The 17,421-nt window shown below is 38.2% G+C and overlaps 1 protein-coding gene across 1 annotated transcript in view; it reads left to right on the plus strand.

Moving 5' to 3' along the window:
- LOC139341289 (multidrug resistance-associated protein 1-like) overlaps window positions 1–17,421 on the plus strand; it is a 55,528-nt gene that overhangs the window by 14,188 nt on the left and 23,919 nt on the right. Inside the window, exons 7-14 of the mRNA XM_070977721.1 lie at window positions 9,508–9,636; window positions 10,034–10,045; window positions 10,287–10,466; window positions 11,184–11,361; window positions 11,958–12,119; window positions 14,759–14,851; window positions 14,981–15,184; window positions 16,193–16,339. Coding sequence (XP_070833822.1) covers window positions 9,508–9,636; window positions 10,034–10,045; window positions 10,287–10,466; window positions 11,184–11,361; window positions 11,958–12,119; window positions 14,759–14,851; window positions 14,981–15,184; window positions 16,193–16,339 — 1,105 coding nt within the window. The remainder of the gene's footprint in view (window positions 1–9,507; window positions 9,637–10,033; window positions 10,046–10,286; window positions 10,467–11,183; window positions 11,362–11,957; window positions 12,120–14,758; window positions 14,852–14,980; window positions 15,185–16,192; window positions 16,340–17,421) is intronic.

Here is a 17,421-nt window from a genome sequence, read left to right on the forward strand (position 1 = left end):
TTGTTATCTTACTAGTGCAAGCCAGTGGTGGCTCCTCACAAATTTCTTAGGGGGAGGCAACTATCCAATGATGGCTAAGATGACCCGTTCAATTAGTAAAATAATAATAAATAAAAGTCAGATAACTTTAGCTAACTCTAGCTAGCTAACTTTACAGTGTTCCAGTGTATTTTTTAATTTGATTTTCCTGTTCAGCCACTAGATGGCAACACCAGACATGAACTGTACATACTGTACATTATTTTTGTATAGCTATATCACGTTAAATGTCTCAAATACAATAAGTTAGGTTCCACAATAAAACACTTCCACTGTGGCGATCAACAGATACACTGTCATCTACTAGTTTGCCCATGAAATCACTGTTAAGCACAGTCTACAATTTATAGGCACCATGAATGCCATAGCAATAATCAAATCAAATCAAATTATACTATCATCAAAACTGTAATTAATCAAATCTTTCCAGAACATATTCAGTATATACAGTATTTGGCTGCCAATATGCAATCAATACAACTATTTACAATTCAACATTCGGAGAGTACAACATAACACAACTCACCATTTCATAACACACTCACTCATTTCTCGACGACTGAACCATAATTCCCTTAATGAAATGATGGAGTTGCAGTTGCTAGCCATGTCGATCTTGCAGTCTCCCGAGTCCTGACACGTGTGCGCGCTGTGAGTATCTTTTTCTCTTTTTTTTTAATGCGCTGTGTATATAGTCCGAGCACGCATCAGTGCGTATGAGTAGTCTGCTGGGAAATGTTTAAATCAGGACAGTCGGGTCTCAAATCCTTCACCCTTTTCTTGTCCACATCCGACTGACAAAAAAATGGAGTTTCACATTGAGAAACAATCGAGTTTTCCTTCACCACAGTTTCCTTCACTTCCTTCCTTCACAGTCTTCAGATTAAAAAATTGGGAAACAATGGCGTGGATCTGGGCATACAGAGGTGTGAACTAGAAGTGAATTTTCATTCGCCAATGAAAAGCTGTCTCTGCTCGTACACAATAAAAAAGTTTGATAGCTCTCATAGACTCCAGTATCGAATGGCAAGTTGCAAGTCTAGCCAAAAGTCGGACGCATTTAATGGTTGCTGGCAGTGTGGCCGGTACCACTACACCATTGCACAAGTAAAAATGTGATGTATTTTTGTTTATTTACTTAGTATTTGTTAGGTTTGACTGATTCATGGTTGATCTTAGTAGATATATAAAAGAGTCAATATTTCACGGGAGGGGCGGCGCCCTAGTGCCCTCTATTGACCAGCCGCCACTGGTGCTAGCCATTATTAATAATTAGCATCATTGAGTTGTCAGTGTGAGACATGTAAAGTGACGCTATACTGTCATACAACTTTATTTTCAGGCACTCAACCAGCTCAAAACACCCCTTCATCGATAATTGAAAAGGTGGCCTACAAAGTGACTTGTATGTTCTAGCAGTCCAACCATAGTGAAATTGTCAGTTGCGCAGGGTGAATACGAACAAGTAGTCAAAATAAAATGTATGATCTATGTTATAAATAGAATAAAACAGTTTTCTACACTGTGGATTTTATTTATATAAAATTATACTACTTTTTTCTCAGTTCTGCTCTGGAAAATGGCTAACTCCAATGTCCAAAATTAAATGATTGTGTTCACTCATAGTGCAGTTCTGATTTCTGTAGGTTTAATAACAATAATATTAACACTACATATTCACATAAAAATTGTAATATGGATGAAAGAACAGTTTCATAGAAAAATATGATATTATAATGAACCTTTAAGATGGCCATCTTTCTCTATCACTGAATGCATTTCACAATATTCTGATATGATTCCTCAAGCTGTTATTCATTTAGTTTTCTGCATGGATGGAGGAGGCAGAGTAAGGTTGTGGCGGGAACTCTGAGACAGAAGTTGTCTTAGGTTGTCAAGATGTGGTGGCTGGACTGCTGCCTGGTTAGTAAGGTGAATATGGAGAATAGTTTGACTTTTCAAGAGACTGTGTGAACACTGAGAACATTTTGAGCTCATGCTCATGTTGTACTGCTAACATTCTTATGTCTTTACGTCTTTTACTTGGTTCCCCATCAGCACCAGCATAAGCACTGGCTATACTTCCTGGGGTCCACACACATACAATCATACGCTGTACAACCACCCTACAACCATATAAACACAACAAACATAACAGCTCCTTTCATAAATTTACAATTAAGTAATAAGGTAGAGAAACAAATGGTCATCCATTACAACACACATTAAATCAAACACAGAGTTATAAAATCAATCACAATTCCTCCAGAAATCATAGCACCTTTATCATTTCATCATATGTCCATACATGCATAGTCATTCACAATTAACACAAATCATAAGCAGAAGGACCTTCTCACATTAAATTCCAAGAAAAAGGGCACTAATTTCACATTCTCTGCTTTCAACAAGTTTCCATTCTGTTACTTACACCATTTTCCTCATCTTTGCTTCCTTGAATAGTTGCAGAAACTGTTTTAACAAAATTTTGAACCGGCCTTTAGTCTCCTCTTGAACAATATGCAGTGGCAATGAATTCCAGCTTACCATGGCTCTGTACATGACTGTTTTCTGCATCATACTTGTCTTTGCCTTAGGTACAATGAACCTTCATTCTGTTACATATTGTGTTTGATAACTGTGTTGACCAAACTGAGTGAATAAGCTTTCATATAATATTTAATCTTTGGTGATTATGTCAACAATACATTTCTGACAAAATTTAACAAAACATAGATGGATCTCTGACTGATAGTTAGCCAAGCCAGACTGTCATGCATGTCTAATACATTAGTTCTGTAAGGACACTGTAAAGCACACCATGCTGCCTTATTTTGAGCTATTTGTAATTTTTCAAACTCTTTCATTTTTGCACTAGGCCAAATCATATAACAGTAATCAAGCTGTGACAGAACTAAAGCATTCAGAACATGTTTGATGACATCTGGTGGCATAACTTTTAATACCCTCCTTACAACTGACACACCCCTACCCATCTTGCTCACAATGTGATCAATTTGTTTAGACCATGATAGTTTCTGATCCAAGATTATACCCAGAAGTTTTGTCTCTCGTACTTGGTCAACCTGTATATTGTTTACATTTCATTTCAATAGCGGTTTGGCTTTTGACTGATACGTAGATCCTATTATTATAGACTTTGTTTTACCAACATTAAGCACCAATTTGTTGCTCATTACCCATTCTACCACTGACTTCAACTCCTTATCTAAAATTGTATTCAGCTCTTCAGTTGATGGCGCAGATGCATATATTGTCGAGTCATCTGCGTACATCGCAATTTGAAGCTTTTCAAGAGCTAATGGCAGATCATTTACAAAAACAGAAAACAATAACAGCCCTAAGCAGCTACCTTGAGGTACTCCTCAGTCAACCTGCCTGACTTTTGACAAGCTCCCATTAAAGAATGCTTTCTGCCTCCTATTTGTTAGGTAGGTCTCTATCTATCTTAATGCAGCAAAATCAAAGCCATAATATTTTAACTTATCTAACAACAAAGAATGATCTATCACATCGAAAGCCGAACTGAAATCAAGTAACAGTACACCCGGTAAATTCCTCTTATCTTGCTCATTTCGCCAATCATCTACCATTTGTGTCAGAGCTGTGGAAGTGGAATGACCAGGCCTATATGCAAGTTGATCATCTGTATTTAAATTATTTACATCAAAGTAAGTTTGTATTTGTTCAAAAATAATTCTCTCCATAATCTTTCCTAAAGCTGATAACAAACTAATAGGACAGCTATTTGTACCAGGAAATGGTGCCTCTGGATTCTTTGAAAGTGGAATGATTTTTGCTATCTTCCATGCCTGTGGGCAAATACATTTTTCAATACTCAAATTAATGTTATGACAGACAGGAGCAGCAATTAAATTGGCAACAGTTTTAAGAAATGTTACATCTACATTATCTATACCTGGTGCCCTGTCCTTACATGTATTTAGCAGACACTCAACATCAGAAATGGTAACTTTTTCCATTTTAAATTTGCACTTCTAATTGTTCATTATTAAATCACTAATTAGTGTTGTGGAGGTGTGATTACTTATTTTTTGCATATTTCTCCTCAAATTGTTTACATTTCATGAAAATAATCAATGAAATAATTAGCAATTAGTGCTGGTTTTGTCAAGAAGTTTCCCTCAATTTCAAGATATGCAGGGCAGGATTTGGGCCTACATCCCATCATGCCATTTACTAAACCCCACAACTTTTTCTTGTCGTTTTTTACATCTTTAATTTTATTTCCATAATACAATTGCTTTTTCTTTTTTTGATGCCGTTACATAATTCGGTAACCTCTTACAAATTAGCCAGTCTGACTCATAATTTAACGTAATGGCTATATTTTTTTTGCATCATCTCCTTGTTTCATTTGTTCCCTCAGTTCCTTGTCTATCCATGGTGATCTCAAATTCCTGACTGTCTGCTTTCTAAGTGGTGTGTGTTTCTCAATCACTTGCATAAATAACACATTAAAGACCTCAAGTGCATCATCTGGGTTATCCTTCTCTAATACATAATTCCAACATATATTGTTAACATCCTGTATAAATGACTCTTCACAAAATGTTTTCATTGATCTTATGAATACTATTAATGGTCCCGCCTCTGGAACCTTTGTCTTTCTCACAAGCACTACTAACTTGTGACCACTACATCCCACGGGGACAGATATTACATTTGAACATAAATGACTGGCATTTGTAAATATACAATCAATCCATGTTGCACTTTTGGACCCATCTTTCTTCATACACACCCTTGTTGATTTATCCACCATTTGCACCAAGTTACATGCACTAGTTATTACTTGCAGCTTCCCTCTAAGTGCACAGTGTGACATAGTCCAGTCAATATTTAAATCTCCCAAAAAAATAAATCTCATTATCATGATCACACACTGTATCCAACTTTTCACACAATTTATCCAAATGAAATAGCTTTGCATTTGGAAGTCCTACCAGCAGAGGTTTCAAATGTGGCAAATTAATTTGCAACCAAATAACTTCAGTATCAGCAGGCATTAAATCAAAGCTTACTTTTGCTGGTATTTGATTTTGAATGAATACTGCTACACCACCTCCATAAGCATTCCTGTCTCACCTATATATACACTATATCCCTGAGTATCAAAAGCAGAGTGTAGCAACTGACATTTATATTTGACATTATATGTGTCATCTAAGTGAGTTTCAGATATTGCTAACTAGTGAATACCACATGCTAATATTTCTGTTATCTTAGTCATTTTATTTCTTAAACTACAAATATTTTATGTGCCAATTTTCACCCTTTCCTTGGCAACTGTGTTAAGATCAATACAGTGTTTTAAATTCTATCTTGTTTTCCCTTCCTTTCAATTTGAGAGCCAAAGATCAACATACATTCACCCCATTCAACACACACACTATCACATACACAACCCCACACTCAGACACCCACAAACTACCATACATGCTTCCTACTCACTACACTTAATGAAGAGAGCATACTTGTCGCTCCCTCACATAATCAAATAATAATCACTATTAGAACTACATCTAGGATACATTTCACTGAGGTCATATCTTTAATTAATCAAATTTTGTGCTTACATGAATAATGAATAACTTTAAACAAACATATAAACAGTAAATAAACAAGCAAACAAATAAATAGCTCAAAAGCCAGTGTTAATTGGCCAAGAAATAAAATAAAGTAACCGTAGATACATAAACAATTTCTCCAAGAATACTGCTCCAAAGAATACTTCATTAACTAAATTGCAATTCATTACTGTATAGTCCATTACTTCCTCCTTAATGGCATTATCCCACCATTAGATCACTAATAGACCTCATTAATATATCCATTCATTCAGTCTTTCACCCCTTTTTCAGCTTGTACTGCAGAACCGATTTCTTTTTTGTAAAAAGTCTCAGCCCCACTGCAGTCCCTAAACAGTCTCGTCTGTCCATTGTAGGTAACTATAAGCGTGGCTGGGAACAGTAGCCTGTGTCTCACCTCAGCCTCACGCAACTTCATCCTGATATCGTTGAACTGGGCCCTCCTCTTGGATATTTCAGGTGTCACATCGGGAAATATCTTCACTTGCATGTCTTGAAACGTCACCTCTCTCTTGCTACTTGCCAGTTTCAAGATTGTCTGTTTCGTCTGATATCGCTGCATTTTTACAATCATTGGTCTGGGTTTCGAGGTGTGCACCACACCTACTCTGTGCACAATCTCCACAGCTGGTTCACATGTGAACTCCCCTCAGAACACCTCCTTAAAAAAGTTTGTCATGAAAGCAGTGGGGTCACTCTTCTCAATATCACTTTTCAGACCAAGCACACGCAGATTTAACTTTATGCTGTGTAGTTCTATTCTCTCTATTTTGTCTTTGAGTTGTTTGTTTTCCTTTATTAGATTTCTATGTGCAACTTCAAGTGCAGCAACATGATCATCCATGCCGACTAGCCCTTCCTCCATCTCCCTGAGCTTCTGACCGCAGGTGTCGGGTTCCACCTTTAAGCATCACACTGTGGTTGAAGTCTGTCAAAAGCAGCCCTGATTTCTTCCCTCATTATGGAACGTATTAGAGCCGGCAACTCTGTGTGGCACACCTGCGATGACCCATTTTCCATATTGCTCTCCTCCTCTGCTTGTCAAATTAGAATTAGCATAATTACCAAATGAATAATTAGTCTAGGAATTGATGGTATAGTTGAGTAGCAAGAGCAAGGTTTGCAGTAATACAATAAGAAAATGCAGTAATGCATTCTCAGCACAGAATTCATAAGTGTCCAAAACAGTAATTGATGTATCGACTAAGCATCCAGCAAAGTGATCAACAGTATTAACTTGTGATCTAACAAAAGCCTGACCAAAACAATTGTGCATCCCTGTCTTCCAGAAAGTTCTTTCTGTTGGTAAATAAGCAGTGCTGGAAGAAGTACTCAGGTCATTAACTAAAGCAAAAGCATCAATAACATCATATTGAAATATTTTGTTACAAGTAAAAGCACTTGCTTTAAAATTTTACTGAAGTAAAAGTACAAAAGTATTAGCACCAAAATATACTTAAAGTAACAAAACATTGGTCCATGTGAAAATCATGTATATGGATTGTAATTATTGGTGTATTAATATTTATTTAATTTTCTTTGAATTTGCTGGTTAGCTTGTCCCCCTGAGGATCAATAAATGCTTATAAAAAATAGATCACATTTTTTTGTTGATTATATTTCATACAAGTTTATGTAAAGTAGCTAGTAACTAAAATTGCTCAACAAGTGTTATGGAGTAAAAGGCCTTATATGTCAGACATAGATGAAAATATCCTATAGTAAACTGAGGCTAACATAAAACAGTGTCTGCTATGAGTATTATAGACTTTTCACTGACTGCATGGACCCAATTACATTGCTCTGTGCACATGTACAACATAGGCCAATGCAGTTTTTGTCAGAGCCATTGCACCGACATTACAGTGAAAGTAATGTTATCTGGGCCATATGGCCACAAACAGCTGGGTGGCAGCTAGATAACGTGCCTGTCTCGCCAGCAATAATTGTGGCTCCCAGCTGAACTAGTTCCACTCCCTGGAGTTTCAGGCTCCTCTTGCTCCTCCTCTTGTTTGTATCACCAGAGATATCAAGCAGTTCCAATGGCTGCCAGCTGGATTTGTTACCCACCACACAGTCAATCTTGCTGTAAAATGGGCAGGTGATCCAACCACGACTGCTTCATTGGTTTGAGTCTTTAGCTTCTTACAGCTGGGTTCTCGGACTCTTAACTTTTCTCTGACACTGCAGCTATGTTCCTCTGTGGCTCCTTTTGGCTATTCCTTTTGATATTCTTTAAAACACAGACTGGTTATTGTACCCTTCATGTCACCCCATATCCTCGTGACTACCAGGAAAAAAAAAAACATTGTCCAATCACAATTTCTTTTTTAAATTCCCCTTGTCAGGTAATTAGAATACTGAAAACATATTTATTTTTTTTGGGGGGGGGGGGGATTTTTTCTTGTAGGACATTTTTTAAACACTTAAATACTATGCTAAAATACAGTTAAAATAATTTAGACAATGTTTTAATGTGTTAAGAGACTTATCTAAAATATGCCAACAACATTTCAAGCCATTTGCCCAATAAAAAGTATTATGCTCTTACTTTCCTCTTCCCATAAAATGTGCTTGCACTGATGGATGACCATTTTCCTTAATGAGAAAGAGAAAGGTACCAAAGCCCCACCCCTTCACATTTGGTATCACTGAAAAGCCCTTAATGTTCTCTGTAGATAGCAAAAGGAGTTAATTCAGTAGTATGCAGTGATATTCAGGTTTACAAATATCCTCTATAGAGAACAAATTTGAACTACTGGTAGTCAGGAGGATATACTTCTGAGGTTTAACTCCTCAGTTTCCCTCCACTACTTCCATCACAGTTGCTTCCATGTTTGCATTCACATGACTCCTGCCAGCACCCAACTATGACAAATGTTGATCCAGAATGACGTAAAAGTTGCATGAATTCTAATATGACCATGCAGGTCATATGTGATTTGTGCAGTTAACATTCTCATGAAAAGAACAGATCAGTCACACAAATCAGGCAAAAAAAATAAAAAATTTTGTTTGCAGACTTAGTGAAGAAGCGAAGAATTAACTCAATTGCTTCTCTAATTTTGTGCATGTGTTACCATACCCTAATCTGCTGGAACAAACACTGCTAACCTGATGGTGGTGCTTAAGATCCATTTGATTTTGGTGTCATCATTAGAATATCTTTCTGAAATTTCCCTGCACACACATACACACACTATTACCATTAACATTACCATTGCCACCATCACTTCTATTACTTCCACTAATACCTTTTACAGGCACTACTACTACTGCTGTCAGAAGTTAAAGAAAGTTAAAATGGCCTTGGGGAAAAAAAACTGTTGCAATGTCTAGTGGTCCTCATGTTTCTGAAGAGGCAGTGATCCAGGTATGATGGTCTGTCACTATCCCTCTGGCCCTCTGTCTGACTCTGACTCCATGCAGAACACGTGATCCTATCGTATGAACTGCTTCATGTTCACATGATGTGTTCCAGTCTGTGTCTGGTGTGGACAGAGCATGTGGGGTACTACACAGTGACAGAGGTGAGGACAAACTCCATAGTGGCTCTGCAGAACTGGATGAAAACTTATGGGGAGATATTCATCTTCCAGATCAGTCTGAGGATGGACATCCTCTGGTAAGATCACTTGTTGACATGTGATCAGCATGTCTCCTATTTCAGGTTGCTGGTGATTGTGGTACCTAGAAACTTAATAGACTCATCCATCACCTCCTCATTCAACTATTACTACTAACCCTACTGCTAATAATACTACTGCTTCTAGTAATAATGATAATAATAGTGACATCATTATTAATAAAAAGTTGTATCTTATGTCTTTCTCAGTTTGGTGGTTCAGGGTTACCGTTGCCCCCTACAGGCTGCAGATCTGTGGCCTCTACGGGACCAGGATTCATCCAGCTGGATCATGACAGACTTGGAGAAGCTCTGGTCTCAACCCTGCAAACAGCTGCAGTATGACATTTTTACAGTATGAATATTATACTGAGATTTTGATTTAATCTGAATGCTAAATTAAAAAAATGCAAACAATATTTAAAATTATATAGATAAATGAAGAAATTAAAAAAAATACACTACATGATCACAGGGATGTCACAGTGATGTCACACAGCTGATCCTGATTCCTTCACTCTGACTGGTGTTGGTAAAGCTGCTGCTGATTAAACGCATCACTTCCTGCAGATGTTGCTAAACCCTAAAGCCCTCTGACTCACTTGAAGGTTTTTAATGTGAAACAGGACACTCAGAAAACATGGAGGCTTCTTTCTGAAATATGATCTCACTCAGTATAAAACAGTGAATGCAAGTATGATTGTCAGTCTCTTGTTTCAGCCATGTGATTGAATAGTGACCTGGCCAGGTGTACCCGTCTCTTACCCAATGTCAGCTCAGATTGGCTGCAACTGACCCCCAGCCCCACCAATTATAACTGATGGATGGATATACAACAGTCGAAGTTAATGGTGAAAGTCATTGCTGGTCAGTCCAGGCCCGTCCCCTGAAATTCACCATACCTGTGGCTTGTTTGGGGTGTTCTGCAGGGAGGACCCTGGTGTTTCTGGACCATCCTGGGCACGATCCCTGTCCTGGTCCCGGTCCAGTGGTTGTGCTGTGGCAACAGAAAAAACAGGGCTGCTGAGGAAGTCAAGGAAGGGGCAGTGGGGCCATGGCCTCTTCCTCCTGCGCACTCTGGGGCGGAGCTTTGGGCTTTACTTCCTTCGTGGGACGCTGTGTCTCCTCCTGCATGATGCCTTCATGTTTGCTGTGCCGCAGGTGCTCAGGTGAGTGTCAGAGAACTCTGAGAGGTCAGAGAAGTCAGGTGGGTGTCAGGGAGGACAGGTGGGTATTTATATTTTATTATTTTATTAGTAAATATGACGTGCAATAAGGATGGAAATTCATGACAACACATAACTTAAAATGGGAAAATAAAACCACTGAATAATAGGAATGGAATAAAGAGATTAAAAAAAAAGAGTACATAAAATGGTCACGGGTTTGGGTGTTAGTTTAGTTAGATTTTAATAACAGACCTGCTCCTACCAGATCCAAGCTAGAGAGTCAGATTGGTCAGGTGAGTGTCAGACAGGTAATATGTTTACTGAGGTCTCACTTTGCTTTGAAATTCTGTAGCGTGGTTAATGTCTGTAGTTTCATTTTCAAATTCACCCAGTTTGAGTTTTCTGGTTTGCAGGTCAGTAGTTATAACTTCAGTTTGAGATTTCATATATTGTTGTAATCAATTTGTGTTTTGCAGTCAGGTAGGAAAAAAAAAAAAAAGGTTAAGGTTAGCATTTGAACTGTTGTCAGAGTAACAGACAGTGATGTTTTGGATTATTTGAATTCTACAATCCAAATAATCCAGTTTGACAAACTACAACTCTACTCTGACACTTATTTATTGTTTTGGTTGTTATTTATTGTTTATGTTGTTTACAGTCTAGTGTTTGTTTTTGTATTTCATTGTTGTTTTTGCTGTTATTTTATATTGTTGTCAGCTTGTTGCTGGGCTTCATGCGGGACAAAAACACTGAGCTGTGGAAAGGTTTCCTTTTTGCCTCGCTGCTGTTCCTGCTCTCCTGTCTGCAGTCTCTCCTCCATCATCACTACATGTTTCATTGCTTCACTGTCGGGATGAGACTGAAGACTGCCATCATAGGTCTTGTCTACAGGAAGGTAACAGACAGAGAGACAGGCAGGCAGGCATTAGATATCAGGTTCTGATGACTCTTAACTTATGCTTCAGTGGGTGGTGAGAGTCCTGTTTATTAAGACTGATTGATTAAGATAAGATTGAGATTAAGATTAAGATTGATTCAACCCTTGTTGGGTAACCATGACCAGGATGACTGAGAATCTTCACCGACAGCAAAGGCATCTTTTTAATTTCATACATTCTTATTCCTTGTCAAAACCTGGCACCAATAGTACCCACAAAGCAAATGGACTGTTGGGTGGTAGATGGTTGGGTAGCGGCAAATGTAGCCTGGAGCCTGTAACCTGTAGCAGAGATCAAGAGCAGCTACAAAGGTGTACTAATCTCACTTCTTTCTAACTCACTTGTAGTCACTTGTAGACACTGAAGGCTTTATACTAAACTAGACTTAAAACATTTGCAGTTGCACTTCCTGACACCTGGAGACACCTGGAAATATTTGAAAACACAGTGATGCCATTACTGGAGTTCAACTTTAACATTTCAGACTTAGTGTTTGTGCTTATCCAGTGTCAGTTGGTCAGGAGTGTCAAAGTTTGTTGTGTTTGATCCTCAGTGTCTGATGATCAGCAGTGCAGCTCGACGGCGGTGTACTTCAGGAGAAATCATTAATCTGGTTTCAGCGGACATTCAGAAACTGATGGACTTTGTGGTTTATTTCAACAGTATTTGGGTCAATCCAATCGAGATCATGCTCTGCTTTTACTTCCTGTGGCAGGTAAAACATCAAAATGACAACAACATAAACACATCATACACACAGCATAATCATTGCTTCTCAAAACACTGCCCTGCAACTCTAATTGCACTCAAGTAGCTCCTAATTCTTGTCAGTTGTTGGGGCGTCCTTCATGGGAGTACATATTTAACCAGGTTCTCTAGGCCCCGTCCATGCTGAGTGTGATCATTGATTAGCTTGCCAACCTCTGGCAACGAGCCAAGAAGTTTGCAATTCATAGTTCACCCCGTCTACTTACTCCTTGGAGCCACCATTAAACCACTTGGCTCCCAGGCCAGTGCCTGGAGCAGCAGCAGCACTCTGGCCACTTACACACCTTGCTTATGTATTAGACACAAGAGGCATCACTTGGATTAGTTTTGGCCATTTCATCCTGTTGCAAAGGATCTCAAAATGAGTATTTATGTTTTCTTCCTGGGATCCTGAAGATTTTTTGTTGAGATAAGGGTTTATTCTTTGGTAGTTGAACTATGGGTTTTGCATTGAGCACTGTCCTCGGTGGAGGGTTAGTCTGAGTTTTCTAGTTAAATGTCAATTTATCATTATGTATTTTACATGTCTTTTGAGGAGTCTGTTCACACTGATACAGGCTCATAAAATAACAATTTTGTAAGAGAGTGAAAATATTAAATGATGATTAGCTAGTTAGGCCTAAATAAATATTGATTTTTTTTATTATTTGAATGTCTGGCCCCCACAGTGTCTGCTTAAAGAATACTGAACCTTGGACAAATATAGTTGAGGACCCCTAATCTAGAAAGTGAATGTGCCCACAACACAGCAGGGATCATTCCACTGGTCAAAACTACACCACAGGGTTAGACTGCTGTTACGACCCAGCTCACTAGGGGTAGGGAAGTAACAAAAAAAAACCAGTGGAAGTGGCTGAAAAGAAGTTTTTCATTGTGCTGTAAATTGTTTTAATACACAAAAGACAAAAGGCCAAGACAACGAAAAGCTTTTCAAACAAATGAAATAATCAAAACCAAAAGAGAACTCTCCTAAAATGAGTTTAATTAACTATAACTAAAAGAGAACTCTTCAAAATGAAGAGCTCAAGTAATACTAACCAAAAGAGAACTCTCTAAAAGGAAGCGCTTATCTAAATCCCACACTCAAAACAAAATGGAAATAAAACCCTCCTAAATGAGGCCTACAGTAAAAGGTGAAAACGAGATTCAAAAAGTACAAAATGAAATAGCACCCCTAAGCCTAGTGAAACTAACAAACAATATTTCTAAGTGTGTGTACAAATCAGCCCCCCCCCCCCCAAACCTAGCTCACTTTCGAGTCTGGTTGCCAACACGATACCAAAAATGGAACTCTGACAAATCTGTCACACAACAAAGTGCATCTCTCCTGTGCCGAGGACTGGTCACCAAAGATGCCAGCCTCTTGTAGCCGGCAGGAGATAACTGCTGGCAGGGAATTGGACACTGGCTGGCTCCTGTTGAACTCCTGTTTCCATTCACATTCACATACACATACACACGGGGCACAAGAACACACACAAACACCCCCAAGAATGGTGGCAGCTGTAACAACTGCAAAGTGAGATTAATGGGTTAGTAGATATGTTGAGCCTAAAGCCAGAGGTTTGAGTGTCATGAAGGTGGCTCTGTTTTAGCCTGGCTAGACGGCCAGTCACGTAGACTTCACACTTAACCTGCTGTAGGGGAGGTTCTGTTCAGATTTTTAATCAGCTATAAAAAAAAGTGCCACCCTTGCGCTTCTTCTTTTCTTGCTGATATTCTCTGTGAACAATTTATATTCTGAGCTGAGGGAATACATCATGTATGTAAACTTGAACTGTACATTATTGATGTCACTGAATGAAGCTGTGTAATTACAGCTGTAAAAACTGAATGCTCCTTTGTGGGGTTTTTAAGGCACAGGAACCTATACACATTCATTTGGTAAAGCAGAAAATACTTCCTTCCCCGTTTACTTCAGGAAAAAAAAATCATTTGACACAGCAGATCTTTCATATATTAAAGGAATGATAAAGGCACAGAAACTATAAACCACTTGGGATTCTGGATTTATGCTTAGTCCTAATTTTCACACTGCTGGTATTGCAGCTGAAAAAAACACTGATTAGGAAATTGATATGGTACTTATCACAGATAATATCCAGTCAGTAAAATTCAATTGACTTTGATTTGGCCAAGAACTAAATTGATTTCCTCGTATCCTTAACTAGGGGACATTGTCAGACCTGAATGCAGTTCCTGAGTGTAATGTTTAAATCTGCTGTATCAGGTTTAAAGATAAAAAGCTCCAGAATGTGCAGTTACAAATAAATAGAAGCCAATGAGAAGGATTTTGTGGTAGAATAAATAAACACATGATACACACAACATAAACACATATATCCAACACAGACTCCTCAAAACAAACACCACACAACATGCACTGCATAAACATCATACACACAACAGAAACACAACATACACACATTAAAAAAAAAACGTCCTACACACAACATAAAGAAAACATACAAACTCATCATACAAGCATCACACACGATTGACCAACAGCCTCTGTGATTGATTGATTGATTGATTGATTGATTGATTGATTGACAGTCTCTCTGTGATTGACTGATCAATTGACAGCTCCTTGGTTCATCTGCTCTTGCTGGTATTGCCGCTGTTCTTTTGCTCTTCCCTCTGAATGGATTCATCGTGAAAGTGAGAAGCAAACTTCAGGTGAGAGAACAGTTTCACTGTCCCGAATCAGATACTTGGATGAACTGTGGTTTGTGTTTTCTTCCTTCATTTGAATGTTTTCTGTGCTGGACATACTGGTTCAAAGCTAGACAAAATTCTGTCTCTAAGGAGGTTCAGATGAAGTTCATGGATAGTCGGATCAAACTGATGAATGAGATCCTGAATGGTGTGAAGATTCTGAAGTTTTATGCCTGGGAGGAAGCTTTCCTGCGACGTGTTGGCATCCTGAGAGATGAAGAACTCAATGCCCTGAAGAAGTCTCAGATCCTCTACTCTGTGTCTCAGGCTTCCTTCAGCTCCTCCTCCTTCCTGGTGAGTCTCTCACCTGCATGATCAGGTAAACCTCAATCTGACTCAGGTTAACTTCTGGTGAAACATTCAAGAGGCCTGTGTCTGGTGTTTTTTAATCCATCTGGAACAGAAAATCTCTCATTTCACCGTCCTTACTCAGTTATTGGGCAGCTGTATGTGGACATAGGCGGAACTTAGGCAGAGCCAGGTCCTTATCACACTGACACAGCTTCACACAATCACACCTGGAAGCTGCCCAGTACAGCCATCCTGACCTACTGTCCTTGTGCAGCTCCACTGTAGCAGCTGGATTTAGGGCAACTTGTGATCTTTGAGACCAATAGGTTGCTTTTGCTAGACCAGGGATGGGTAACCTCTGGCCTCCAGGCCTTATACTGCAAGATCTTTTGATCTTCCCTGAGAGGCAATTGATAATACAAAAAGTGCATACTTTTTAATAGCAAGAAAATAAGAATAAAAAACAATACAAATAAAATAAAATAGTAGGCTGTTAACATGTAAAACTGACTGAACTGGTTTCAGATGTTTTTATCAACATATATCCTGCTGAAATGAATTCAGTGCTTAGAAACCTAGATCTTCTTATGATAACTTTGTTTGTTATTTTACTGTTTCACCTTCTATCGTTGCCCTGAAAGAGCAGAAGACAAAAGCAACTCAAAATCTTTGTAAATAATCTATTGCTGAAGCAAAGGCAAAACATGTTCCTGTTCTTCATTTTCCTACCTTCAAACTGGCTAGACCGTAGAAACTTAGTACTAGACTACTTTTTTGAATGAGAACACAGCAAAGGCAAGTACTTCTGTTTTTTGCAGACTGTCCAACACTGCATCCAGTCAGCATGAGGAATCATTGTCCAATACGTACCTACTTATTCCTTTTGAGTAATCTCACCAATGCTGTTGTGTTTTGCACTTCAGAGCCTCCATATCTTTCTCTCTGAACATATTTTTCACATTTTTTTTCTTCTTGTAATTGTAATCTCTAATTCTTGTCTTCTCTGATCAGATTGCTCTTTCAGTGTTTGGTGTTTATGTGTTGATTGATGAGCGAAACGTTCTAGATGCACAGAAAATCTTTGTTTCTGTCGCTCTCATCAACATCCTGAAAACCCCTCTGAGTCAGCTTCCCTTTGCCATGAGCACCACTATGCAGGCAAGTTGCAGCCTTTTCAGAAACCTCCATTCAATCAAATCAATGTTATTTTAGCCAAATTACAGCAACACATTGTCTTTCTTCCCTCTAGAGATAGTTGTCATTTCTGCCTCCATGGCAGTAACACTAAAAAGAGAAAAACTTGATTTGAAAATTTTGATTTTAAATTATGTTAACAATAACAGTTGTTTCCAGAAATAGGATAATGCACTCAACCCAGCCAGCCAGTTTTCTGTTTCTTAAGAAAGAAATATTTTAAAATGTCATTTTAAGTATTATTAGTTATTTTTATTTATTTTTCTGAAGTATCTCTGAGTGTCCTGAAGCGCTATATTATTTATTTATTATTATTATTATTATGTAATTTTAGTATCTACTTGTGTGGAAATCAGTCTCTACACAAATACAGAGATTTGAACTTGAAAAGCTTAAAATAAAAAAAGGTGGACATAACACAGTTGAAAGTACTGCTACAACATCCCGATGCAAAGCTCTTATTGGCCAGCAGGTGTTTAACTGGATAAATCTGGTTGTTGATTGGTTAAACATTGTCAATATGTGGAAGTGGTGGCTTCTCAGCCATTGAATAGTAAAGTCAGACTAAAACTCTTACAGCCAAGTACAGCTACTTAAACCAGAGGAAGTCACAGGAAGCAGTTTTCAAATGTTTTTAAGGCAAAAGAAAGATTTATTTAAAAATAAACAGAAAGATAATGTCTCTGCAGTGAGTTTTTTATATGTCATTCACATATAGTGAAGTATAACATGATCTTGCTTTTTGACTTGTACTTTTGTTGTACCTAAGATCACACTTAAATACTTAACCTCACATACTGTCATACTTATTCACATACTTATTTAATGGCCATTTATATATTTCTGGGGGAATCTTTTTGTTGTGACAGCGTGTACATTGTCATCCTCAATAACAGCTGGTGAGCAGCCACCAGTGTCTCTGAGTGAATTGTAAGGATTTCTCCAATATCACACATAAAGATCATTTATCTCTAAGCTTTAACAGTGGTCCTAATGCAGAGCCTTGTGGTACTCCCATAGAATATGTTGTTGTCCTTTGTGAAATA

Source organism: Chaetodon trifascialis, chromosome 13 (assembly GCF_039877785.1).
Source record: "Chaetodon trifascialis isolate fChaTrf1 chromosome 13, fChaTrf1.hap1, whole genome shotgun sequence".
NCBI lineage: Eukaryota > Metazoa > Chordata > Actinopteri > Chaetodontiformes > Chaetodontidae > Chaetodon > Chaetodon trifascialis.